General features: G+C 33.6%; 1 protein-coding gene across 3 annotated transcripts in view; it reads right to left on the reverse strand.

Annotated features, from left to right (window-relative positions):
- Positions 1-27,423, reverse strand: part of rsh (radish) — a 200,271-nt gene that overhangs the window by 18,800 nt on the left and 154,048 nt on the right. For all 3 annotated transcript variants that reach the window (XM_053753024.2, XM_053753023.2, XM_053753025.2), the window contains 4 exons: positions 25,648-25,834; positions 20,143-20,289; positions 7,131-7,392; positions 95-275 (listed from right to left, as the gene is read on the reverse strand). In XM_053753024.2, coding sequence (XP_053608999.1) covers positions 95-275; positions 7,131-7,392; positions 20,143-20,289; positions 25,648-25,834 — 777 coding nt within the window. The remainder of the gene's footprint in view (positions 1-94; positions 276-7,130; positions 7,393-20,142; positions 20,290-25,647; positions 25,835-27,423) is intronic.

Here is a 27,423-nt window from a genome sequence, read left to right on the forward strand (position 1 = left end):
CAAATACGATTCGCCGAGCCGACACGCTGCGAAGAAGAGCGACGAGTCGATTTTGACATTACTCGGAGAGCGGACCATCTTCACGTGCACTCACCTGGTCAAGTTTGAGCAGTTCTTCCGGGGTGTCAGGCAGTTGGCCGAGCATGAGCGGTGGGTTAATGTTGACCTCCTTGCCCAGGGAGCGGACCACCTCCTCCCGGTTGTAGCGGTCGGCAAACACGCATGACGCCGGGATCAGTCCGTGAACGGTGTAGCTGATCGCTCTGACCAGGATCCTGAGATTACAAAAAAATAAGTTATTTATGAGATTGGACTTCCATAATGCAAGTGCAGGAATGGGCTGTTCTCTTAAATAATTTAAACTTATGAAATGAAGGTGTGATAACATTTTATTTTTTAAAATTTTAAAACCTATAATTAAGTATGTATTTTCTATATTCTTAAAGACAAATTGAGAATATTTTTAATGGAACTAACCTAGAACATATACCTATTAATTGATAACAATATAACATTGACAAAGATGGCCTACTACGAAATATACAAACACGCATATGGACGTTCACATGGTGTCTCTGTTTCCCATGTTGTGAAAAAAAGAGAAAAACTTTCGCAATGACGTGCTGCGTTTTTTCTGTAAGACACTCTGTAACTAACACTATATAGGTTTTTAAACCTGAAATAAATGATTTTTATTTTATTTTATTTTATTTATGTTTCATGGTAGCTACGCGCGCCACGTTGCGAAACGATTTTCCTGTTTTGTTTTCCTTTTAAAACTCAGAACAATTGTCATTAAACAGCAAACACTGACTTAATCTCAGTGAAGTAGACGTTATCTAAAATTGGGAAGAACGAAGTAGTGGCGTAGCTACCGGAGGGTCAGACGGTGTCGTACACTGGTGCTCCCAAACTTAGGGGACGCTGACCCTTGGCCAGCGAACTTGTTTTAGTCGGTTAGGGTCCCAATTATTTTTTCGCAACCGAAGTTCATATCATCAATTTTTTCCGATGTTTAATATAAGGTTACATTAAATGAGAGACCTTTATAAGAAAATCCAGTTACATAAAGTTAAATCCTACGCTTGTGATTGTGAATTTCCTTGTTCGATGAAATAAACTTCAAAATTCTCTAAACTTCTGATTCTCACAATCAGGCCCTAGATATTTTTTGCACCAGGGCCTATGTTTATTTACTTATGAAAGTAGAACGAAGGCAATAATGACTGACAGTATATAGACGGTTTGAAATGTTGCCTCAAGATAAGTTGCTGAAATTGAACTATAGTACCATGCGATTGTCTAAATTTTAAGGTTTGGGAGCAGGTACATACGAAACGGCTCATCTATTCGAACGTACAGTTATCAAAGTGTTAAGGTTGAAAATATTTATTTATTATTTTTCAATGATATGTTGCTGAATAGTTCCTAGAAGAATCCCAAAAACCAAATCGCCTAGTTGGCGGCAGTATACGGAGTAAACTCTGAATGAAACTGAGAGAGGGAGGGATATTACAACTGAAATGATTTAGAAAAACTGAAACTAGATTTAATAATTTTGTCTTAAATTGTTTATTCGAAGAAGAACATACAGTTAAACAATGTTCAGTACACTGTTTACAAAATGTTCTTCTGCATGCCAACATATATTTTTGTGACCTGGATACCAACTTGCGTTGTTGACTGTACCAAGGCCACAATCAACATAGTTTTCGATATATAGTGCCTGATATACAGGTTCGCTGTTGAAAACTTATTTTCAAGTTGAAAAATAATATACCTATTTTTAGACACTTTTTGGTAAAACATTTTGGCTTAAGGTTATTTTTATCAAAATGTCACTTATACAAAGTATCACTTACAGAGATATGATTACATGATAACATGATTGTTTTATTTACAGAACAGTTTAATAACATCCTCATACTATTTCGTTTCAAAGAGTTGCCTTTCGAATAAATAAATCTAATTAAGGATCAGTAATGAATTTGCAGTCAAAAAATTTTCTGGAAGCTGCAAAGGGATCTAAAAATACTGGCAACACAGACGGCTTTTGTTTGAGTTCATAAAATGATTCCGAAAATTTAACGTCCACGTCCACCAATTTTAATTAAATTCTTTTGTTGTCTAGCATTTCGGTTTTTGACTGAGTTCAAAAAAGTATTTCATTGTTACATGATTGATTGTAAATTTTTTATGTGAGAAGATAAGTTTTAGATTTCAGATAACCCGCTTTTGTAAGTTTAGACCTTTGTAACTAATTATTTAGGATCTAATAAAGAATACCTCACGGAATTATTATTTTATGTATTTTTATTTTGTATATCACCTTATATAATTATCATCACCTTATAGGCTTAGATAGGGTTTTATTCCATCCATACTAATATTATAAATTTTTTTTTTGTTTGCAATAAATAAACTCAAAAACTACTGGACCGATTTTTATGAAATTTGGCACAGAGACAGACGACACGTTCAGAAGTTAAGTTTTCTTATTATGATTTTATCCGAGTGAAGCAGGGATGGGTCGCTAGTATAAGATAACTTATTGGAAAGGTTTGATCTTTAGAAACCTCACATTGTTGACAGTCAAATCTAGATCGTGAATCGTTCGAGTCTAGAAACCAAAAGTTTATTTTTCATGCAAACTAATTGAACTGTGTTAACAAGTTGGTGGATTAATTCTAGTTGAAAACTTCACGATATACTGGATAAGGTTCCCGCGGGACTAAGGATTTATGAGAATTAGGGGACCAAACGACAATAATGAATGGAAATGCCCATTGGAAATATTTCTTGAAAATCTAGCTCAATAATGATATAGGTATTTTGTTGCAGAAAACATTTCATACAGTCATGAATCTGTAAGAATCTGGACCCTTTTAAGTTTGTCAATCTCGATAGCATTGTAAATTGTACTAGGAGGTTTCCAAGAAACAATTTGTTAAGCCGGCTCTACACTGTCGTCGAACAGTTTGCCGTCGAACATTGCCCGTTTTTCATTGCGGTAAATAAAGCAACTACGCAATGTTCACGCATTCGCGTCGGCATGTGTCTGAGTTGTGCGACAGTGTGGAGAATTTAACTGGCATTAGAATTAAGCATTTACTGAATTGATCTCACGAGCGTTTGTCAGGTGTCAATCTCTTTATTCGGCTACACTGGTTTTTAGTTGGCTCTGTCTGGTTGAGATGCTGTGTCTGAATCAATGTCACTCTACTTCCTGCCTTACAAATACATATAAAAGCGGGTGTAGTGGGGAGTAGTTTTGAAGAACTTGTAGCCGTTGGGAACTCATACAGTACCTAAGAAACTTACTTACATACTTATTGCTATTGAAATTAAAAAGCGTATGTTTATTTTGTTTGTTTCCGTATAGATGGTACACGTTACCCAGTTTGGGTCACATCTTCTGTTTGATATAGTTTGCCCTGTGGGTTATATGGACTCGTTAATTAGATTAAGATTACAAACATACTTGTGAGGTCTTGGGGTCATAACGAATAAACTTGGAACTTCATGTCTCAACTTTGTAGGGGTTTTGATTATGTTACAAATCTACAAGTATTATCTAAATATCGAGGTTTCTAACTTGCGAATGTTTGTACAGTCAACTGCATATCAAGTTGTGCAGAAAGTAAATTTATTTGGAAGCTAAAGAATTGATTTTGCAATTAATTTGAGTAGGTCGATGTACAGTCAACAGCAAGTTACCTCTGTATGAGACTCTATGGCGCGGTGATTGCGGCGAGTTTACAATGAATTTGGGTAGGCTGTTGACTGCACAGTAGAGTGTACTATAAATAAATTGCCAAATAAAAATGTTGATGGAAAATTCACTATCAAGGACGCAAAAATCCTAATGAGAATTCACATTAAAATCTAGAAGATAAGACAAATAAATTATCCTAATAATGATACCAACAATCAAAAATAAGAATCTTCCTCCACTTTATACCTCTAGTAGACTTAACTAATTCTAAACTATGCAACAAACTTAACATCGTAAAGGGAAAACCAACAAAATTAATAGCAATATCCTTTTGCACAGATTGGATATCGAAGTCAACGCAAAAGGTTATATTTATAAGCTAAAATTAGAATATTGTTTTATTCGCATTCGCTTTTTATTCGCTATAACGTTTCTAAAGGGAAAAATGTGGCTGTGAATCTCAGAGACACGAGCTTTCAGAGGCTTTGTTCCAAAGGTGACTCCTGTAGGAATGTACTATCGCAAAAATGCTTTCGCTGCGATAACATTTTTCAAATATAGCGCACGCTTCTGATCGGATCACATACATGATACAAATTGTGAATTGTTTCTGAAATGGTTTGCTTTTGCCTGAATATTTAGAAAATCTTCTGTGAACCGTATGATGGTTTATATTTTAGAAAAGGTATGGTATATAAGCAATGTTAACATACATTTAATACTGCTATATACTGCTACTACGTATATTCGGAGCTGTGACGCCCCAAATCTCAGGGTAAGCGTAAAAATTGCCATTAATTTTGTAAGATTTAACTGTGATTTAACAACCGGCCGCCCATATAACATCAACCTTTGGGAATTCGATTTTTTGTTGTTTTGACTTTGTGTCCCTTAGTCGCCTCGTACGACATCCACGGGAGGATATGTTTGAATGCTCATGTCGATAGGTTTCAATTTCGCGTGATTGTCGTTCGAGAGAAAATTTTGGGTCAGCACTACATTATGCTAATTGAATTCAGAGTTTACGATGGGCCCGAGGTCGGCCTTACTGCCCGGTTAATTATGGCCTTCGCACCTGTAAACAATCAGCAGGGTTATTCCGTTTTCGATGAGCTACGGCATACGGGCTATTTTTCAAAGAACAGGTTTATATTAAGAAAATTTACCAAATAGTTATGTATAATTAAGAGCCTCTATCCAACATACAATCATGTACCAACTTCAACAGCAAGCGGTGGAGCAGGCTTTATCTTTTTCTTAGTACAATTATTAGCCAACCACTATAATCCTTAAGTTGCTAATTAAGTAAAGGTAAGTTTTATGACACGCTATATATTATAAACACGAAAATTACATTATTTAATCAAATAATAATACACCAAGTTTCCTATTTTCAATGGAGTATAGCGATGGCACACAAGAAGTCACCAAAACACAGTGCAGTCTCGACAAGACGTAAATCAATAATCGCAGCTGCCAAAAATAGCCAGTCTGCCGAGGCTGTATAACCCGCTATTTTTAATTAAAGTGCACCCTTTGTGGGCTCTGGCGTCACCATTATGTAGGTTTGCTTTATTTGATTGTTTTATTATTTATTGATTGGTGGAAATCCTCTGTCAAAAGAATGAAGGAAAAGCGAAAATGTTTCAAACATGTGTATTATACGTATAAGTAAGCTCTTTATCCTATGAGATGTAAGATCTATATTTATCACATATGATGACAGTACCTAATATCGGTAGACAAAAAAAAACAGGTTTTGTTGTCATATTTTGTCTCGCTTTCTTGCAAACTGTGAGCTTCATGAAAAGGGACGGAAGTGTGGGCTCGGTCGATAGAAATTTGCTTCAATACGTTTGTATTGAAACAAGGTAAATCTGATTACTGTGGGATCAACTTCCATGGGGATAGAATAGGTATATAGATTTCCAATTTCTCTCCATACATTCTATAAGTAATACTAATTAAAAATTATTCTTTATTTTCTAAACGAAATATTTAAATTAAAGCTTCACATTTTCGTGGAATCGTGGTAAGATTAAGTGCTCTATTAGCTTATCTTTGTAATAACGGCTAAACGTTAGGCTCATTAGAGTATGTTAATAGCATGCAGGTTCCCGTCTAGTAGGATCCTAACTAGATTTTGCTAGAATAAATGCTAGATAGCTAGACGCTAGATACCTATGAGATACATTTAATATGATTTAAAAAAATAACTAACTGGTTGTACACTACGGTTCATTGTAATGCAATAACTTTAAGAATACTATATACTGTAGCAATTCTTACCTGTCTTTTTGGGGTCAGTTATATTCAAAATCAAACTTTGGTATGTGATAAACAAGATTAATTAAATAATATAAACAGCCACCTTTTAAAGGATTTAATGTAAAAACCTTATTAAGAGTTATCACGAACTGGCACACTTTATCATTACAAAAATTTCAAAATATCCTTAATTTTTTGCATTTGTAATGAAATAATCGCGTTGTTCTTGACAACGGCAATTTACCTTGCCATCTACGGAATTTCATATTTTGCTTACCGTGCCGTCTCTGCCACGGCAGTCGCTTTATATTCTATTTAATTAAAATTCCTCAATTAAATTCCATTCTAGTCTATTTTCTCGCGAGTCGATGAGATTGATTACATTCTTCAAAATGTAATAATGTCCGGTATTTCTCAGTTATTATTTGGCTGTCCAAGCCAAATCCGTTTCTAAACTGGACACTATTATTCGAATTCCGAATTCTTATCTTTATGTTAGCATTATTCAGATAACTATAGAACAGGGGCCCGAAAGCAGTCTTGGGGCAGTAATTTTGTCAATTTCACTTGTAAACGTCATGTTTTATGTGCAATTAATGGCGATACTAACTTCTGGCACGTCACGGTTTAAAAATAATTTAATCCGCATTAAGAACAAGATTTATTATGAAAATACCCACATCGATTCGTGTACAAGAATTTAATCTAAAAGGGATTAAAAATAATTATTGGGAATCTCCCGATAAACCCAAGTATATTTGTCGATCTACCTTTCCCTAAACAATTAATAACAACAACATCGATCCGTCCCGTTGTCGTGTAGCAGGTTTTGTTTATTAAATAGAATTTTGGATTAAGCATGTACTTATTGAAATAGGCATTTTTACAAGCTTTTATTTAACTTGCAATGTATGTAAGTATGTTATATTTTGAAGCAGATATCTTCAACCGATTAAGTTGATATTTTGTACACACGTCTTGTTTGGATGACGGTTTACGGCACGGCACGGACATGGCATTTTCGTCACGCATTGAATGCAATAAAATCTCTTTGAGAACAATAAAAGCGTGTGATAAAAATTTCATTTTTGTAAAAAACTTATTTTACAATTACCTGAAACGTATCTAAATTGCAACTAGAACTTACCTGAATTGATCTCTCGCGTTGAGCGTCTCTTGTTTGATGGACAATATGACCGGCCCTAGGTCCTCATCATTGGTGAAGTAGTTCCAATGCTCAGTGCCATAGAAGTACTTCTCATAGGTCTCCTGTTCCACGGACGTGAGTTCGAATCCGCCGGACCTCTCCCATTGCTCTTCGATGGCAGTTTTCTTCTTCGGCGTGCTGCCTCCATTGTCACTGCTGTCCTCGGCAGCTTCGTCCAAAGAGCCAGATCTTCGATGTCGATCTATGTAAAAATAATTTTGTGTGTCAAAATCTATTTATTAATGATGTAATAAATTTTTGCGCCTGTTTATCAAATTATCTAGATTGCCTGGCCAGTCCGTCAGTTCGTATTTAAAAACATTCTGTAAAAAACCCAAGTCTCGCAGCTCAGTTTTTCTACCGTAAAAAGTTGTGAGATCCATGTAATACCAAGTCGATTAATTTATTTAGTCCCTACTTAAGGGACCTTCTGTCTTAAGTTATTACGTAAGTCATTATCATTTCAATATTAAAAATCTTTTAGGTTTTAAATAAATAGATCGACTTGGCCGCTTTTTTTGCACGACTTGCAATAAGGAAGGAATATTCCAAACTTGGAACCGACATAAACTCAAGCCGTAGATGAATAAAAAGAAAAAAAAATATGCCAACACATTTTTGCCTCTCGGATGAAATCTGATAGGTACTTGTAATTGTTTTTATTTCAAGGTTTTGTAATTATATTGAAAGCGATTTATTTGTTTTTGAAAAAGCATTTATTCATTTTAAACTGACCTATGTTGTTAATATACCTTCTGCTTTTACAACAATATACTTATACTTAATAAATATATAATTTTATCGTTACCCAAAAATCTTCGGTATTAATAAAACAAACGTAACAAATGAAGGGAAAAATCTAATGACAGTCAGCTGTCTCAAGTATTAATTTTTGACGAGACAAGAATATGAACGTTTTTATTTTCAAGCTGCAACATATAAAAGCTAAAAGAATATTATCCGTTCACAAGAAGTAAGTATATTTACGGAATTATTGATATTTCGTTGATATTTAAAAAAAAATCTAGAATCGAATCCACGCCTCTGATTTTTTTCATCCTATTACTATTTTTAAACTATAGACGTCGCATTTTTAATTCCATCGTGGAAATCGCACTAATCGGATTTGAATCGACTGATTCTTGCGTTGCGAGATAATGCTAGAATGTAAACAAAACGTAGGTATGCGATGAGATAATCCTGCCATCCGTATATGGGTACAGGTGGGATTATAAAGAACGGAGCGTTTTGACGTCTACCATCTGCGGTTAACGTTTTGTTTACTTGCGAAAGACAGGGAAATCTGGGGATATCCTTTCAACATTAAGTTTGGCTGTGTGATTTTTAAACTTTTCAGATTTTAAATGTGGAACATGTTGGATATTCTCCGCGCAGGTACGAGGTTCAACGATAATATCGACTGACTTATGACTGAAAAAATAAATGCATTTTTTATAAAAGTTATTTTATTCTAATTTCAAACACTGAATATTTGTCAAGACATGGAGGAATTTAACGTTACTTTATAAAAATACTATTTACTGTTTTTATGTTTAATAAGTAAATTGATAGAAAAAAATATTGCACTGAAATACTACTTATATGGATCTTTGACATCTGAAATAAATGTATTTTATTTATTTATTAATAAGTACTCATCATCAGCCTACCCTTATCCCACTTTATGCGGGGTCGGTACAGCATGTCATTCTCCTCCACTTCTCCCTGTCTGAGGTTAACCGATGTGTTACTTCCTTTTTAGCTATATCCTACCTAATGCACTCAATCCACCTCTTTTTCGGCCTGCCCCTACTTCTATTTTGTTATTTATTGAAATAGGTACTAAATGTTATATTTATCAAAATAACAGCACACACACCGCAATAAACACAACATCAAGATCACATAACTTCATAACAATTCCATGAAAACCATACATAGAACCAAATCCATTGAAATGAATACAATAGAGGAAGGTTGTATAAAAGTAGGTACACGAACATGTTATTCATAGCCGGTGAGGCCCCGAGAGCCCCCTATCAGGTCGCGAAGTCAGCTTAACCTTTTGTCTTGTACGAACATGTTTGGATTGCAAATGAAAATTAATTTCTTGACATGTTTACCTAATTACTTTACGAGCAATTTTATTGTTTTGCTGACAGATTACGTCCTTTATTCGTATTAATTTTCCTTATTGTTTATTTTCTTAATCAAACGTTCGAATGTAAGTATTTGGATTGGAGTGTATTGTCTACTTACAAAGACCTTTTTGATATTATACCATTTTATCTAAACTATGAAATATGTACTGCATTCAAAAGTATTATCATTAAAATTAAAAATAAATGTGACTAGGTTTAAATGAATTATGTAGGTATTCCCAAGGTGCCTGTCGTATTCGAACTCGATATCATTTATATCGATATCTGTCTCAATATTGACGCCCAACACCGGAATGTGACCCGTGTGTATGGTTGTTCATTTATCTGCGCCATCTGTTGGCGGTGGCTGACATAAATCAACGGAACTATGTCTTAGAGCCCTCCCAATGAGATTTAGCTGACGTTTGAATGAATGTCTCTCTAACAAATGGGTAGGTACTGACAACTTCATGTTAAGTTACCATTACCATGCCTGGATATTTATACAGAGTTTGCAATAAATTTGCGGTCCTTGACGTTATGTGACTGTACATACAAAGCGCAACAATACTTAAAGCGATATTCCTATGGATTTACAATTACATGGTCCTGGAGTTTTCAGTGGTAAGCAATTATCTTCTATTTGACCGCTTTATATGGGAAGTGCCATCAAGAAAATAAAAAATAAAACAATATCAATGCCCGATATTAAGTTCTATGTTTATGTTAGGTTATAATCCATTTAATTTTATTGAATCTACAATAGTATAAAGTAAAGATAGAGAAAACAAGTAAGATAATAATATATTAAAAAACTATGAACTATTTTCGGCCTGGTGTTTCCCCTTAACGGAAGTGATGTCACCGTCTCTTGAAACTTTCATTCGTGTCTACTAGTCTTACGTCATTTTACGGCATTTGTCTAGTTAGTTATAGCTCAAAGGAGATTTCCATAGCCGAGTTAAATTTTAATCAAAGTAATTTGGTTTGAACTTGAGTGAAACGTTTTATTTTAATATCAACATTTCGGAGCTTAGTGCAGACTTATTAAATTCAAAGACATGAGACTAATCCTGCGTTGAATGGCTGCAAGTTCCTGCGAGCTGTGATACCCTGGTACCTACGGACCGAGTAAAGCAGATTAGTCTAAGCATAGGACTTATTTTCTATAATAATTTGTATAAAATACACTTGCTCAATATTTCACAGCAGTAGTCAAATTTTAAATTCTTTATTCAATTTAGGATTATAACAAACTTCACCGCAGTTTATTCTCCAAAGATATCAATTGATAAATGTGGATCCATGGATTTAGTAAGTACTTCATCGGAGTACCTACTTCCATGTGTGGATCTTACAGTGTTTCATTCAGTGTTTTATGCCACAGGTCAACTTAATTTTTTTGAAAAACGTCATATAACATATGCATCACATCGAGATAAAAAAATATTATTAATTAGTTACTAATAAGTAATTAGTTACTAATACGTAATTATTAGTAACGAAATAATAATATTCGGTTTTATTATAGCGCTACGTTGTATGTCGACCCTAATCGGAAAATCTCAACCTGATAGCGCACTTATATTAAGTCAGTTAGTCCAACATTTACATTTAGTTACTATTACATAGAAAATAAGCTTTGTAATAAATGTCATAGGCGTTTTAAAAGCAATCAGCTAAGTGTTCATGTCATGGCTAATAACGCGAAGTCGTAAGTAGGAATATTATATTACTTATAAAGTTGAGTGTAACAAAGTTTTGACTGTCACCGACAATAATGAGTTCCCCTTGGAAGGATGACGGCCTGTCAGATAAATTATTAAAAATATCGATTTTTGGGACTGGTAATACATTTAATTGTTTTTAATACGTTACGATTACGACTCTCTGCTATACGTGCAGAGGTGTTTCATTAATTTTAAGCTATGTGTGACATATTTTGTATTGGTCTCGTCTATTTAGTTTGAACTAGATGGCGGTAGGCTGTCGTTAATTTCATGTCACATGCCATTTGTCGACTCGCATATAATCTGAAATTAGTAATACGAGCCATGCGCCATTGCTCAGTCGTGCTCCGGTGCTAAGACGCAGCACGTTGTAGCTCCGTTGTTCAGGTAGGTTTTGACACTGACATGCGTTGACCTGCGTCGAAACTTCATATATTTTCTGGGTTGTGTGTCGAAGAATGTCAAAACGACAGAGCGTGACTGAGCAATAGGACATGGCTCAAACATCCTCGACAATAATAAGAAGACTTGTGATTTTATGAGGTGGAATGAGGTGGTCCAATTTTAACCAATACGTAATATTTAAGCAATATAGTAATACATTCTGTTTCTCTCTGTCTAGATTCATGAGATAAGGCTCTAAGTGGATTAATCCGGCATAATCTATTGCGATAGATTAGACAACGTGAATAATTGTATGTTTGCGAAATTGTATTATTTCATGAAGTAATAGTTTCCTTTTTGAATTTTCTTATATAAAAGTATGTCAACTGCTGAATAGTTTGAGACAAGATGGTTATTTTAGGTATAAGGAGAACGGAGCTGAGCAGATCTCTTTTTTTACATTTCTTATAGGTTACGATAAGAAATTCGGAATCATTTTTTGTAAAAACGCATGAAAAGCTATGCTGTGCTTACTATGGAGTTCCTCAATGAAGCTTACGATAGGCGATAAGAGTACCCACATATTGATCATATAAAGTTATGTTCACATGAAAATAATATTAATAAACCTAAATCAAGGCAAGCACTTGTGAATACATGTAAACAATATGCGTTATGTTGGTTAATTCCAATTAGCAACTGTGCCATTCTTAACTTATCGCTGGATATACATATCCAGCTCGAAGGATAGTAATTTGGCTTATTTTTCGCAATAGAGTTAATACTATTAATCTGTGGAGTGGAAGAAACAAAGGTAGTGATTGATGAGGTCCCGGGGGTGGGAAGGGGGAGTGATCCGGTCCATTGGGGATGGATCGCCATCAAATTTAGAAATGGACTATCCTGCTACTTCTTCCATAAAAAGATTCCTGACAAATTGGGAAAGCTATACTATTTTTAAGGAATATTCACTGTGAATTTAAAAAATCTTAGTGACGAGATTTGAGCTTAGTGATGAGCTGTGGATGAGATGGTCTGACGAAATGTAGGTTAGATAAAGATTGGCAACAACTAGCGAGCCACAGAAGTGGTTGGAAGCAGATCAGTGGAGGCTTTTGCCCAGTATCTAATAGCTACATAAAATAGCTAGGTAAGCCCAATGTCTTCTTAATTTCTTCCTAAAAAGTTCGTAAACAGGACGGTGGAATAAATTTAGAAAAGAGCCGATGTAGAAAAGAGGCATATGAAGGAATATCTTTCATGTAATATTTCGTATATTATTTATACAGCAGAATAATTTTTATGTGAATTAGTATAATCTTGGTTACAAAATGATGGCAGCGGTGGGATTTTTCATTACAACAATCTTGATGAGACGCAATGCAACCTCTGATAATTATCGTCTAGTCAACGTGAATCTAGGTTTCATATTCCAGTTAAGACAATCTTGGCTCCGAGATGTTATTAAATGACCATAACCATGAATCAGGATTACGGGTCAATCGGAGAGTTACTAAGTTTGATAAGGAATTTTATCGCAAATTGTGGGTTACGGCTGATTTACGAGATTCTCGTATATTAAGATGCCCGTGGTAGTGGAGGGCTAGGGGAGAAAATGTGAACATTGTTACTGGAGAAATATCAAACTCGTTTTAATAAAGCGTTGAGCTAAAATGAATTGCAGTGGAGAAAAATTAGGGGATGCATCTATGTACTATTTTATATTAAAGATAAAAATTATAATCTGAAAATAACGTTTTCTATATTGTTCTTGGAATACATTGACAACAAGTAGTTGGAGTACAAGAAAGATTGATTGTAGTATTAAATACATAAAATACTTAAAATACGTTCACCAAAATGAGATATAACTAAAAACATTATATAACTGAAGAATTTTGGATTAAACCGTATCATCCTGAGCACACATATGACTTTTGATATGTATGTAATTCCCACCTTCAATAAGGACCACACCAAATTATTTCGTGAATGTCTTATGAGGCGACACAACAATATAAATTTGGCAGATGATACAATAGCAACAATAGCATTTTAGAGGAGGATTTTTCCATTTACCAGGCGTAAAGTCTACGCCGAATCGTCGAAGTTCGAAGATTAAAAAAACAAACCTTTTTTAGAACTAGGATTCGCGGGCGTCGTAAATGAAATGCAATTAGTAACACAGGATGAGAGGGAGTATAAATATAACTTGATGCCTTTGATACAAGTATACTTAAAGGAATAGTATAACGAGAATAAGCCCCAGTCGCAGGGACATTGAATTGGCATTGGTTATTCAAATAGGATTACTTGGAAACCCTGTTTAGAGACTGGGAGACGAGTGGGGTTCGTCTTTACGCAGATAAATGTATGGGTTTAGTAAATAATACTGAAGCAGAATCTATAGATCTTAGTGCAGTTGGAATTGCTAATGTCTATGTATGTTCTCATTGAATAAAGTATAAACCACAGCAGACTTGTGTTAGATTCTATAAACCCTGGGTAGGTTGTTGTGTTAGGTATAATAATGATGTGTTTTTTTTTATTTACCGCAATATATTATAAACGATACTAAATAGACGGATCGAATTATTGTTACGATTACATACGTCTAACGAAAGTAATAAAGTAATTCTGGACTTGAAATATTACTTGCATGATAGCAAAATTCTTCACCGACAGGTAACAATACATTCTAATACAAATTTTCTGGCACAAGTACAACTGAGGTTCTATTACTATGATTTAAATAAAAGAAGGGAGTATTTTTTTTAGATTCTTTATGCAAGAAACTCAATTCCTTTGACTCTTCGTCTTGTTAGCGGTATACTAGTAGGGTACAGTTAACAACAAATTTATTGAAATTTCGCTGCTACAGCAGCTCTATATATATATAAAAATCGTATCTACATTGCAGTTAACTGTACCTGTACCACTAAATTCAGAATTTTACCAAACTGTATTACAAACTTGAACGAGGTGCGTTAAATTCGCCTTTTGACTTGCATGTGAGTGATGTAGGTTGTGTAGTAACTAAATTGACGTAAGAAGTTGTTTCTGACAGCTTATTTACATGTTAATTCTCAAGAAACTGAAACAAATTCGAGAGAAATAGACTACGTATTTTTATAGCATAAAAATACGTAGTAACTATTTCTCTATGTATCTAGAAGTTAGTCATGTTTTGATAATAATGTGCGAACACAACATATTAAACTAGATATCACCAAAATGAAAACGTTGATATACTACAAAGATAATTGTTTAAAATTATACGCGCATATGGATAGCAAAGACTGAATATAAAATTTTTGGGGCTATACAAAATTTTTGTCATTATATTTAATTAATATGGTAATAAAGTTCAAGCTTATTTTAGTATCTACTGTGAATATAATTATAAACTTACTTTACACTTTGCAAAAATTAGTATTTTATTTAAGTTCTGTTTGGATTTTACGTGTATTGTTAGAGTCTTTCCGTCTCCAATTTGATCACTGTGAAATGCTTAGCGACCACTGTCCTATTCGGAGCACGATTCTATTTATCAGTTTATGCCGTCATTATCTGGTAGAGATTAAGGGCTATCACTACAAATTTAACTTTTTAACTCAACGAAAGTTTTTTTGTACAATATTTTTTCAACACATGTGTTGAAAAGGTTATATAATACATGTGCGTATTAAACATCTGTACACATGCAACATGAAGTATTCAAATTAAATAAGTAATACATTTTTTTTTTACTAGTGTTTTAAATATAAAGATGGTCGCATCGATTTTGATGACCAATGATGAGCCAACCTCGACGAATAATAATTAATGTTATATATTAACATGTTATTTCTATTATGAGCCATTAAATAGGTCCTTGCAAAATTTAGTTTTGAATGTTCTGTTGCCTGCCTGGCAGATCAGTTACCGGCTGTTATGTATATGTGTATATGTAATTCCAATACTAAAATAAACACGCAATATTAAAATATCTGTAGAATCGTGTACAGAAAATTAAAAAATTTACTATTTATTATATTCAGTATAGCACTATGACAGCCCTGTGCTTTATCCTTGGCGCCCGTCTTCCCGTCTCCACTCATCACTTACAGGGTGTTGCTTTAAAGTACATTGAGTATCGAGGGGGGTCTGCAGTGTCCGTTCCATTTAATAATATTTACAGATAAATAATTATATTTCAGGTAATACTATTTCTGAACCAGGTATAAGTAGGTATGAACCCTACTCATGTTGCGTATTTTAAAAGATTAATCTGTCTTTGGCAGTTTCAGAACAGAATTTGGTTCTACTGAAGGAAAATATAGTGAAAAAACCTAATGTATAATTATAAAATCTATACTATTATTGTAAAGAGGTAAGTTTGTGAGTTCTTATGTTTGAGGCGGGTAATACCAGAAACTACCGAACCGATTTCAGCATTAGAAAGGTACATTATCCAAGATTGCTATAGGCTATACTCTCAAAATTCTCACGGGAGCGAAGCCCCGGGCAACATCTAGTATGGAATAAAAAGTTGATGTAATGGAATAGCTAATAAGCATTTTTCTTTTTGTTGATTATGCCTATATAATATCAGATAAAATGTGTAATGTGGCCATTAAGTATCAAAGTAATTGTGTTTCTTTCATTCCACATATGAATGACAACAATAGGAGCTTTTAAATAATAATAATAAGGTTGATTTTTCAATCTCGTGGTGTTTAATCACCACAAATTTTGTGATGATTGATCAACTAACTTCACTGAAGTGCAAGCTTTATCATTCTAGATCACTGAAATCGGACGTTTTGTCTGTATTCCAATATTATATTGGACTGTAATTAATATCTGATATATCGATATGGGATATGGATGATTCTAGTCCAGAATGAATCTACATGTTGATTGTAATTGACAATAACATTCAACACAAAGAACTTATAATAATTAAATTCAATTTATTGATAAATTGAATTTAATAATTATAAGTTCTTTTATAACATCATTTAATTATTTATGTAATTGTTCATAAATTATTATAAAAAATAAAAGTAATCATTTTATAATTGAAATGAATTAACGTATAATTAAAATACGTTCACCTCATTTCATAATTGAAATGATAACTTTTATTGTTCACAATAACTTATGAACAATTACATAAATGATTAAATTATCTTATAAAATAACTTTATAACTATGAATATTTTTTATTTTCGCTTCTAACGCGTGATTTTCCTGATAAGCAGGTAAGCTCATTTTGTATAAACAAATTAGTCTATGGCATAATAAATAATAGAGATACAAGGCAATCGATAATATAATTTTATTAATTTCTTCCGCGGTTTGTTTAGGCTCCATATATTCCGCGATGACGAATCGCCTCGATGGGTCAAATCCATCATTGTGATTGACAGTATCAATATAGGCATCTCCAAAACAATTTTGTTACAGGCAAAACAGAGGGATGAACTAATTATTTTTTGATGAGAATTTTACAGTTTTCATTTTACATTCTAGTTAAATTTGATATTTTATCGTACGTTTTTTTTTGTAATTTTGGTGTAGTTTCCAATTTTGTACAATTTGTATATCTAAGTTGGGTTAGTAAAACTTCGACTTCTAAGTCTAACTGTAAATTTTTAGTTTTATATTTTTTAAGTTGCTTTTTTAAATACTTTTTGCTTAATTAGGAAAAAGGAAAGGAATGTATGATTTCTTCTGAATAATCATCGAAAAGGTCAACAGTTACATCACACAAGTTGTATTATACAAAAATACGACAACTGTTCTTTGACTCGACCTGGAGATTTTTCCCACAGCAACCTGTCACTAATTAATCTCAATTCCACCAATAAGCTCACCATACAGCTAAACATTGCTTCCGAGTTTCGAAACTCTTGGTTCTGTCTACTTTATAAGTGATAAAGATATGATACAGTATCTGTAGAAAAGGAAAAGCGAAAATCACACAGAAATATAACTTGTCTAAGTTGGATAATGGAATAACAGATGAGTTATCTTCTTTGAAAACTTGACAATATTCCTTGCGGAGTACAGCGTCAAAGGGAATGCATTTCATATGCTTTCTATTTGACTTATAACAAGATATATTTTTGAAAACCAAATTCACTTCAAGTAGTTTACAGAATGAACTATGAAAATAATAATGATATAGAAATATTCTGGAATCGAGCGGGAATAGATCTCGCGCCCGTGTTTATCATTATGCTTATTTTGAAATTTTGTTTAAGAATCTTCTTAAACAAAATTTCAAGATAAGCGTAAGAATAAGAGTGGCATGTACGTACAACAGAACCATATATATTAATCTTGCTTCTATGAAGCTGTTAGGTTAGTCCTTAATTGTAGCACCTCCTTCTTGTTCTCATTGAGGTTATAATATTATTGCTAATAAGGATATACTGAAATCATCATTATCTATCTGTATCATATCACTAGCGTTGCACGCAGCTCCGCTCGTAGCAAAATGTGTTCTTTTTTATATATTACATAATAGTGAAATTAGACGTAATGATGTAAACCATCTCGTTAGTTCTCTATCCTTTTAGTTCATAAAAGTGTTGAAAATATAAAGTCCAGACACGGTAAACAATTTGATATGAACGACATGTAAGCATTGTAATCGTACATAATGCCATTGTACCTAAATTTAATACCTACACTGAATAAAAAATGTGTACCGGATGAGGAGAATTAAAGGACTTTAAGCGGACAATGGACAAAATTTGCATATTTTCCACGAAAGCTTCTCTTTTATTTGGGACATGGCTACGAGTATTTACAAAATTACCAGGAATTATAAGGAAAGCCTTAAAACCTTTGGCTTGTTGGTTAGTGCTTTCTTACATTGTTGTTTAAGCAAAAACGTATTTGCATAAAAATAAATATTTTTCGCGCCGCCGAGGAATTTTCTTTTTCCTATCCCCGAAGACCTTGTAATCAACAGTTAAAATATAATGATGTTTTAAGCATTTGCATCTCAGTTAATTTACACTTGAAAGAGAAAAAGTGTTCTAATTCTGTTGGTATTTTAAAGCATTACAAATTATTACCATATACGCACATGGGTTTTTTGAAAACACTTAAAGTCGATAAATGAGACCTAAAACGATGATTGATACGCTAGTTCCGTAATATTGCATATTTAAAAGTACAATTAAAAAAAGAGTTTAAAGTACCTATGGAATAAAATTCAAAAGTAAGTATTTTCAAGAAATTCGCATTTTCAAGAAACAGGAAGTCGTCTATGTACGAAGTAAAATTATTACATTTTACCTGATAATGTCTTTGTTATGAAAATTTAATTAAGTACCAATAAAGTTTCGATCGATGCAAAGCCTGATCCTACACAGTTTCCTTTGCGATGAGATGAAAAAATAATAATAGACTAATATAAAATGTTTGAGTTACTCTCAAAGTGTCCAAGCGAAGGTAGAAGCAATCACAAGGCTCCCACTTCAAAGGGACTACTTTGCGGTTGCCGTAATGCCTCTCTCTTTTAATAGGCTTATACAATTTGATGCCATTCGCTGAAAATATCTTAGGTGCAAAATATGAGTATACGGATGATGCGTTTAGACTTTAGAGCATTCGACAATACATCTTATACCCGCTACACGCTATCGCCGAACTCAGACGCCGACACGAATGAATGAACATTGCGTTGTTTGTATGAGTTAGGCGACTAAAGTATAAAAAGAAAAATGACTAAGTATAATACTATCTACAATCTGAGAGCTTTATTTATCTACCTAAATGAAATATAAAATCCAGAAATATCCGCAAAAGTTCGGCAAACTATATAGGCGGCATAACATACATATAATATATATCTTATAATAAATGAATTATTATAAAGAGGTAAGCGTTTGTGAGTTTGTGACTTTGTATGTTTGAGGCGGGTAATCTCCAAAAATACCGAACCGATTTCAAAAATTCTTTCACTATTAGAAAGACACATAATCAAAGATTGCTATAGGCTATATTTTATCTCAAAATTCCCACGGGAGCGAAACCATGGGAAACATCTAGTCTTATAATAAATCTAATTTCTTGAAATATGAAAAATGCATAAGTTTGAATAAACATGCCAACTTGCGTCTGTTACTCAGATCCCTTGGATGCATCCAAGGGTTTTGCTATAGTATTTTGTAAATTGTGTACAGAAAAAAAATACAGATATAGATAGAAAGTTTGAGTATCATTTTTAGTAAAGATAAAATTATCTTGTCTTAATAGTAATTTTAACATTAGGTCAGGCGACATAAATCATTGTTAAGCTTTAGAATGCGTCTCTTCTGTGTAATTATCAATTTGTAAATTAGACTTATGATGGATGACTTATTTTCGTATTTTCTTTGTCACGATGTCAGACAGCGCGGGCGGGTCTTCAATGTTGCTTTTGATTGGTATACTTCTGTGTATTATATATTCTGGGTATTATATTATATATTCACTGTTTATGCAGCTCGAGGAGAAAATGTGTTTTTGTACCTAACCCGGCGAACGTTTGGACGCCCATGGGTCTTAAAGTACTGAAAATACTTATCACGTCTAATTTTCATAAAGATACATTTGTATATAATCTAGAAGATTAGAATGTATATTTTACGTAGCCTATTTAATTTTCGTTGCGTAGACATAATGTAACTTTATGAGCTGCATCAGATCACATACCTGGGTCGTTGTCCCTATCAGGGCCGCTGTCGTGTTCCGATTCCGACTCGTCCCAGATGGTGTCTGTGGCGATCTTTTGGCGGGAACACTCGATCCAGTAGCCGGGAGTGGGGATCAGGCTGTGGGGGTACTCCTCGCAGAACTCATCTGGAAATTGTTGGCTTATTTAGAAATTTGTTAAGCTGGGTTAGACAAAAACATCAAACACGCTGTAATTAAGTCCAAGATCATTTGACTTCTCACCAGTTAGATAATAAGTAGATTATATAGTTACTTATTTATCAGTCATCTTTATGGCTGAGGGTCATGACCGCCCGTCATCGACCGTCAGTAACTAAATAGTTGCAGAAAATTCAATCGATTGCGTTGCAGCAGGTACAAGATCACCTAGCCCGGAAGAGTCCTACTTCTGAAGAATACAAAAACAATTGAACATTAATAGGATCGCAATCCGATCGGTCGATGCAAGAATTGAAAGGCTACGAGAGCTACTTATTTCGTTACATCTTTTGATGCGGTGGTGGTGCAATGGTTACAAAAGGAAGACAATAATATCTCGATTGCTTCAAAAATGCGAGTCTTCGACTACGGGAATATGATTTTATAAAGTCCATATAATTTTTCTGCTGATCTTTTCGGCTCCATCAAATCAAATGTACCTACCATCCTACGTAAGTAATTAGGCTCCTTTAAATTTGATACTGTTGACGTTATCTTATTTCGTAGTTATATCAATACTCTACTTTTTCAATTATGACTTATTTATTTTCTATCGATGCTTTTTGCTGTGTGTATTTGAACAGTTTGGATAGATGTATATTTGCCTGTAATGCCTCGTATCGTAGGTATTTGCCAAATGTCTGTTGAATTCATTAATCTAAACCATTCATACAATGAACTGTATGAATGGTTTGGACGAATGATAATAATTAATATTTATTCCGTCGATGTCCCTGACTAAGAAGTACTAAAAGTGGTTACCGTTCAGTCATTAGGGAGCAAACATACATGTATATTTGTGTGTTTCGAATGATCACAAAAGTTTTATTAGAACACCATACATACATATATTCAGAAGTTCGGAACTATTTGAATATTTACGTGGAATGGGAAAACGCCGTAAATATTAATAATTTCTTACAAAATTGTATTTCTGCTTCTATTCGTGGAAAATCTGTTGCCACAGTAGCCATTACCGACGTGGGTATGAAGGGACTAAATAAAATATTTACACAGGCTGTAGTCGGCTGGAGACCAAATTTGCCTTTCTGCCGACTTTGCTGAAATATTTCTCATGACGAGCCAACTTTGAATACTTTATGAGCAGAAGAGACTTTAAAACTCAAGTTTTGAAGTGTTGCAAACAGACAGTGTCCAAAAACTCAGACTTCCTGAAATGTTGACTGGACTAGACCCTGTGAGGGGCCGATAAACATGAGCCACCTGTGAAAGGAAGTTAGATGAGTATTGGACAGGTAGTGGTTTAGGTTTACCGTCGACAATACCTTAAAACTTAGAAATAGTTAATTGTAGATGTCATGTATTTGATTGATAGGCAAAATTACTCAAAGATTTAAAAAAATATGAAAGAAAACTATATAACAATACATGTTGTAACTCTAAATGTACTTAGGCGTGTGTTTGGCAATTGTAAGTGCTGTGTGTAGCTTTTAGAATACCTAAATTAATTGAATACTAGACAGACATACGTAATACATTTTACATAGTATGTAAAACATTAAAAAATAAAAATTAGGTGATCTTCATTCTTGCAACTGATGATAGAGTGAACCACGGTTCACTGTAAGGTAGAACACCAAACTGTAGGCAATATGCTTGGCGTTCATACTTAGAGTGGGCCGGGAGATCACTTGCTTCTTTCTTCTTTAACTTCTTCTTCATTCTTCGATCATTTCCATTAATCATTGTTCGAAAATTATGATGTGATGTTCAACATAACTATTTCTTAATCATGAAATAAGCCAATAGTATAATTTACTCCACCGCATCGGTCACTCTATTGTGCAGGAATAACATTATATTTTGGTTTGTCGCGCAGCATCGCAGTGACCCACTTATCATATACCTCTTTTATCAACCGGCACAAAAGAAATATTAATTTCCGCCCCATAGGAAGGGTTCCACTGCGAGTCTAGACACAAAGGGTGTCGGAAGTTTGCTTCGACTCAGAGGGATTTTTTACGAAAAGACTTATTTATTTTTTAAAAAAATTGTGTAAACATTTGCCGAAATAGATTATATTTTTGATTGATTGAAGTCTATAAACCTTATGTCAATTTTGAAATATCTATCAATTTACCATATAAGGGATATTATATTACAGCTGTAGAATAAAAACAAATGGAAAAATGTAGCAGCTAGTACCTATAATACTTAGTCACTGCATAACTCGCAGTCACTGCACTGCATAAATTTTTATTTTCTAAAACACCTTAGCAACCGTTGAATTCTAGCTCGGGTTAAGACCGATATAAAGGGTGTTTGCATTGCAAACGGCGGCGCCAACATGCCGTGACAGAGCCCAGTCTTTGCGTTCCATTCTGCAGAGTTAGCGGGGAAATTCGCAAGGAAAATGTAAAGGTAAACACAAAGTGGCAACACAAATCCTAATAAAGTCCGACCTTAGCCGCAAGATTTTGATATACTTTTATAGTCCGTAGTCTTGTATAAGAAAAAAACTGACAAACTGGAAAAAAATTTCAGAAAAAAATATACCATTCAGAAAAAGATATAAAAATCTGACCTAACTTTCAAAATGGAACAAAAGAGAAAGTGGACTGATCGTTCCAGCATATTATTATATCATTTTGGTCATAATTGGTAAAAAAAAACAGTTTGTCATGCAGTTGTCCAGTATCAATTCGAATTCATTTAGGTAGTCGTATATATTTGTATATCATTAGCCTCCTGGAGGTTTTGAAAACCAACCAGCCGAAAATGGCTTGGGATTGAGTTTATGCTAATTGTGAGGGAATTAGTACTACGGCGTGAGAGATAACTGTAATATCAGCTTTTTACCAAGCAAGCTATTTGTTTCATGAAGTGGACAAAATGGCTGCGCCCGTTTGAATGTCCACAGATAAAGTTGTTTAGAACTACAGCCAACAACTAGAGTTTATCTGTGTAAAATAATAAACTATTTTTCTAGCTGCTAGATTGATACTTACATCCATGTGATATTCAAATAATTTATTGTGTTCGATAAGTAGTAGTGTATTAGATAAGTTTATCAAGTTAAGTATTTACCTGATAATTATCGTTATTAGGGTAACATTATAAAGTAAGAAAATCCAAATGAAAAACGAATTCAGTGAAAACCGTTCTATAACTAACGTTGTACCATATTAGTGAGGTTTGTGGAACGATCTAAAGTTGTAAATTAATGAGAGTGCAGGACAAAAATCCAAGAAATATGTGGTCTAAATTTAATGATTATAAAATCTTATTTTTTACAAATTATAATAATACTTTATGATTTAGTAAATATATTGTTGTAAGATATATGTTGGATAAATTGTGATTAAATGCATCATTTTAATGTAGTATTATGGGCTATTTACAAATAAATTTTGAAGCAAAATTATATAACGAAAAAAAAAATTTTTTTTGCTGATGAATTTAAATTTCCATTTAAACCTTCTACAAGCTTTCAGTGACTATTCCCTATCTATAAAACCATCTGTAGCTACATTGCTTTGTGCTCAAATTGTGTTTGTGTCGTCGTAAGAGTAATATATTTGCGGACGGACCGACCTGCGCACAAGTCTCCTTGCTGTACCTGACATACAATGAAGGAACTCAGTAGTTTTATCTCAATTTTTTTATGTGAAAATCGACCTAATAACGTCTTTGGAATACCTTACTTCATAATTGCTTGTGTGTTTTTGTTGTAAACGTAGCATATTGTAATCATACTAAATATAAAGTACATAAACCATAACATATAATTTTTAGTTCAGTTTAGTTAACGTGAATCAAAGTAAACAGGGAAGAATATAAGTTCTTGATAATAACAGCCTTTTGACAATAATAATGTATAATCATAAAGTTCATTACTGGGTATAGTAACATCTGGAATTCTTTACACACACGTTTTATTACTTACATTGTTCATATAAAAAATCTTTTTCATTCTAACATGGTTCGGGAGAATTAAATAACATCTAAGAAAAAAAGATCTTTTGGTGGTTCATTAAAAATATGTATATGTACTATAAATGTACCTTACATTAATAAGGACATCGCCCGCTCTAATTGTATCACTTTCTAAATGTAATGCTTTGTACAGTATGGTGTATAGGGGGTAAATAAACCTAACTCCCATCTAACTTACTACCACAGGGGGTTTATCTGTCCCCGCCTGTACTTCCTAGTTTTTGTGCTACATTGTACAGTCTGTCAAGAAAGTAAAGAAATTAAATGAGGACGCTGTCTGCTGTTGGCTGGCAAAACTGAGTGTTTATCAACAAATCTTGGCCATTCTATTTGGTATTACAAAGGCAAAAAAAAACTAATTAAAAAATCCGTTTTCCTCACTAATTTGACAAACTATCATGTAAACAAACTATAAACTATAAATAAACTGTTTACTATAGGTATTAGAGGAATCCCGATATCTTTATACATTTAGGTCGCATCAGACCACATTGGAAAAGTTTTTACCTCCGTAATTTTGATATATGTACAGAAAAGGTTCGGGGAGGAAAATAATCTCTGCGTACATTTCATTTTACGGCTGGAAAGCCTGTTGTGAGGGTGGATTTGGTTATTCAACGTAAATAAAAAAAGCTAGGAGATTCAATTGATAGACGTAATAGATGATAAAGGTAAATGATGAAATTGAATTACATTTATCTAGGTTTTGTAAAATAATAAATTTATGAAAACAAATTTGGAAAATCTAATAGTGTTTTTTGACGTCGTAAAAAATATTATACGCACATACTTTATTTACTAATCAATCAATGAATAAAACAATATAAAAAAGGAATTGGTAAGGAAAGTCTGTGGAAATTATAGGTAAGTACTCACCATAGTAGTGTTTATTTACACTACGTGACATTTAGTTACCATGAATATCATCATCAACATTTTAGGCCGATTATACGAATAAACAAATTGATTTCCTAATCTTTTCTGTGATATACGTAGAATCCATATCACCCTAATTCGAAAAAAAATCATAATCAATAGGAGCAGGGAAACCCGGTACCCTGTAACCCGACATGAAACACACATAGGCCATTACTGTGGACATTCACTGAGTGACGGACAACGTTGACAGCCAGCCCTAGGCGAGGGTTCGATTTCAGCATCAACTTCCAAATGGAACAATCGAACTCGCCCACGCTTAGAATACCTGTTATTAATTTCAGTGTGAAATAGTAGCGATAAATATAAATAGGTATGTGCTTACTTATTTTGTTATATGTAAAAGTTATGTTAGTGAAGCTTTGTAGTTGGTTCGATGTCACTGCACATTACCTGAGCAAGCCTGTGGTGGCAGCGGGAAGATGAGCGTGGTGGAAGACTTGCGCCTGGCGACGGCGCAGCCCAGCGACTGGGGTTTGAAGCTGCGTAGTTGCTGCATGAAGTCACTGCACTCCATCAGCGCCACGTCCGCGAAGTGAAGGTCGCACAGGATCTGGTTTTTGAAACGGCGAGCTCGTTTCTGATGGATAGATATTTTGTTTAGAGATTGTCTATGATGAGAATCTTGATATCAACTATCTTATGAAACATGTCATTGTTAAGCTTAACAATGATGCTCGGATATTCTGTACAGTATATATATATATATATATATATATAGATTAAGTTAACCAGGTGATGATGAACGTTATTGACGAACTACAATATTACTATTATTAAATTGTAATTTCAGAAACATTATGCTGCAATGCTCCAATTAATATCTAAATGGTTGCTGAATTCAGCTGTCACTTCAATTTTGGAGAACATTTGATACCAGTCAGCTAGGAATGCTCATAAAGTTACACAAACTAATTTACAAGACAAAGTGGCATGCATTATCCAATTATTGGAAATTTCAGAAACCGCCAGCAAAATTTCTAATAACCTTGTATTTAGTTCAAGTGAATTATTTGAATGTAGTGAAATCAATATTTATTTTGAATTCACAAGGAAATTCATCGAAGCATTCTCATTCACAATACAACGCGCTTTGTAAATGCTTCGACATTTTGTGAAATTAGATTCGATTCGAAATTAAAAATTTTGAAATAAATTACTTTTTGATACACACATTACATTAGATACATTTTGATCATATTATTTTTCTTACATAAAGCATTATTTGTGCATTTTGAATGTTATCAAAATCTTCATATTTGTGATACCTTCAACTACATCTACTATAGAATCCCTGATTTTATCCCTGCTTCAACTTTATGTCAAATATGAGAAATTCGATAGCAATTAAAAGGTTACAGTTAAATGTTTAACAGTTAAATGCTTCGTGAAAGGAAATTCATTTAGGTCACTCACTCGTAGTTTCCGTGATTATGTTACGGCTGAGTCATCCCGGCATTGCGTTCGTGCCAAAACACCATCTATTGAGTTTATCCCTGAGTATACCCCTTCAGTGCCGTCTCTTATAAAGGTTTAATTAAGGTCTTATTCTTCGTGAGTGCATTGTGCAGCTGTATTTGATCATTTTGATCTTTACGACTTCTATAGTACGACTATGTTAAGTTTGTTATTGTTTTTATAAGCTTTTTATTTAACTTGCAATGAAATTATGTCATTATGTTCCTATGTCTCGGGTGGAATCTTGCAAATCAATTTTGTAGCATATATCGTCAACCGATTGTGTTGAAATTTTGTACACATGTTTAGTTGAGATGACAATGCATTATTATTATAAATATGACCTGATGTTGCACTCAGGGGCGATCTGCTGATCTCCAGGGACCTCTGGAAGACGTGGGAACTCCTCAACAGTTTACAGCACAAACATGATTTTTTTGTCACACATATAGCATAAGATCTCTCTGACAACAACAAAAGCTTATGTTAAAAATGCCATTTTTGTAAAAAAATATTTTTAATTAATTATACAATATGTAGTGTTATTGCTTTGTAAATTTTTAAATAAAATTGCGTAGATGATAAATGACGTTTGCAATTAAAATTCTTTGCAGAAAGACGTTGGATTTACAATAAATTTAGTTTCCTAAAATTTATACGATAAAAGAATTTAGAGATTTCGTATGTTATTCGACTAGTTTTTGGTGTTAC

Source organism: Plodia interpunctella, chromosome 12 (assembly GCF_027563975.2).
Source record: "Plodia interpunctella isolate USDA-ARS_2022_Savannah chromosome 12, ilPloInte3.2, whole genome shotgun sequence".
Classification (NCBI taxonomy): domain Eukaryota; kingdom Metazoa; phylum Arthropoda; class Insecta; order Lepidoptera; family Pyralidae; genus Plodia; species Plodia interpunctella.